The following is a 1,586-nucleotide window of genomic DNA, read 5'->3' as shown; positions in this document are numbered from 1 at the left end:
AACGTGAATCGTGGTTGTTATTCAGGTAACTCTGTAAAGATCAGTGTTTCTCATCTACAAACCCCTAGCAACCTTGATACAGAAGTCAATGAAATCTATAATTTAAACACCGTTGTCATTTATTCTACATTTATTCAATATTGTTATTACTTCCATGCATACCTTCTATGATGCTCAGAAGTATTGTCTTGCACTTTAGCGTCGCTGTTCCCCGGTTTAATGTCCTAATCGGTGATTATACAGGCGCCATGACAGTGTTTCATCCAGAGACAGACCGGACAAAAGCAGGTTGGACAGGTCCTGGTGCTGAACAGGGTTTAATGGATTTATTCCGCGCTCACGTGTCTTAATACAAGGGTTTTTTTTCTGATAAACATCCTAAAGGTGTATTATCTTTGGATATTTTTCATGCTGCATCTTTATGGACTCACTGAAAAGGAACATTTAATTAGCGGTGTAATGACAATGCATAACACTAGGAAGTCATGGAGGAGGTATGTGTCTGCGCTTTTGTTTATAGGTACTCTTGTGAACACGGTTATATCCGTCACTCATTATTCTATTCCCGAAGAATTGGAGGAAGGGTCGGTTGTCGCCAATTTAGCTTCTGATTTAGGTTTAGACGTGAAGACTCTGAGCAGGCGGAAGATGCGGTTAGACATCATATCTAGCAAACGATATCTGGATGTGAACAAAGAATCAGGGGAGCTTTACATCGTTGAGAGGATAGACAGAGAGTATCTCTGTGCAATAAAGACAACGACATGTTACCTAAAAATGGAGGCTATCGTGGAGGACCCGCAAAGAATATTTTACATCGAAATTGAGATAATGGATATCAATGACAACGCTCCTCATTTTCGACGAGATATTATAAACTTAGACATTATGGAATCCACTGCAGCTGGTGAGAGATTCTCCGTTAATAACGCTGTTGACCCAGACCTAGGATCCAATTCAGTCAAAACATACCTTCTGAGCGAAAGTGAGCACTTTGACATAGAAATCCAAACCGGAAGAGACGGATCCAAATTTGCTGATTTAATATTAAAGACGGGTTTGGACCGAGAAAAGCAAGCAGTACACAATTTAATTCTCACTGCTGTGGATGGTGGAATCCCCACGCGCACTGGCACAGCCAGTATTGTTGTTGGTGTGGTAGACACGAATGACAACGCCCCAACTTTCGAAAAAGAACATTTTGACGTTAATATTATGGAAAACTCTCCAGTTGGATGTCTTGTTATAAAGCTGAATGCTAGAGATTTAGATGAAGGGACAAATGCCGAGATCGAATATACATATAGTCTGTACACTTCAGAAAAAACACAAGGATCGTTTAACCTGAATCCTTCCACTGGTGAAATAACAGTGAAGGGAATGATGAACTACGAAGACATTCAAACTTATGAAATGGAAATCATAGCAAGGGATAAGGCAGTCAACAGTTTATCAGGGCAGTGTAAAGTAAAAATCTCCGTAACAGATATGAATGATAATCACCCAGAAATATCCATCAAATCATTTAAAAGTCCGATCAAAGAAAATGAACCGATAGACACAGTGATAGCTGTAGTTAGTGTCAG

General features: G+C 39.8%; 1 protein-coding gene across 1 annotated transcript; it reads left to right on the top strand.

Moving 5' to 3' along the window:
- Window positions 1–235: 235 nt before the first annotated feature.
- On the top strand, window positions 236–1,581 carry LOC116380703 (protocadherin alpha-C2-like; the record flags this gene model as incomplete). The annotated part of the gene is made up of 1 exon (XM_031842596.1): window positions 236–1,581. A coding segment is annotated over exon 1 (1,173 nt), but the record flags the coding sequence as incomplete, so codon positions are not given.
- Between the last annotated feature and the right edge of the window lie 5 nt (window positions 1,582–1,586).

Source organism: Anarrhichthys ocellatus, unplaced genomic scaffold (assembly GCF_004355925.1).
Source record: "Anarrhichthys ocellatus isolate YVR2014 unplaced genomic scaffold, GSC_Weel_1.0 scaffold8452, whole genome shotgun sequence".
Lineage (NCBI taxonomy): Eukaryota > Metazoa > Chordata > Actinopteri > Perciformes > Anarhichadidae > Anarrhichthys > Anarrhichthys ocellatus.
The sequence above is the reverse complement of the archived record's forward strand: the minus strand, read 5'-3'. Positions and strand labels throughout refer to the sequence as shown.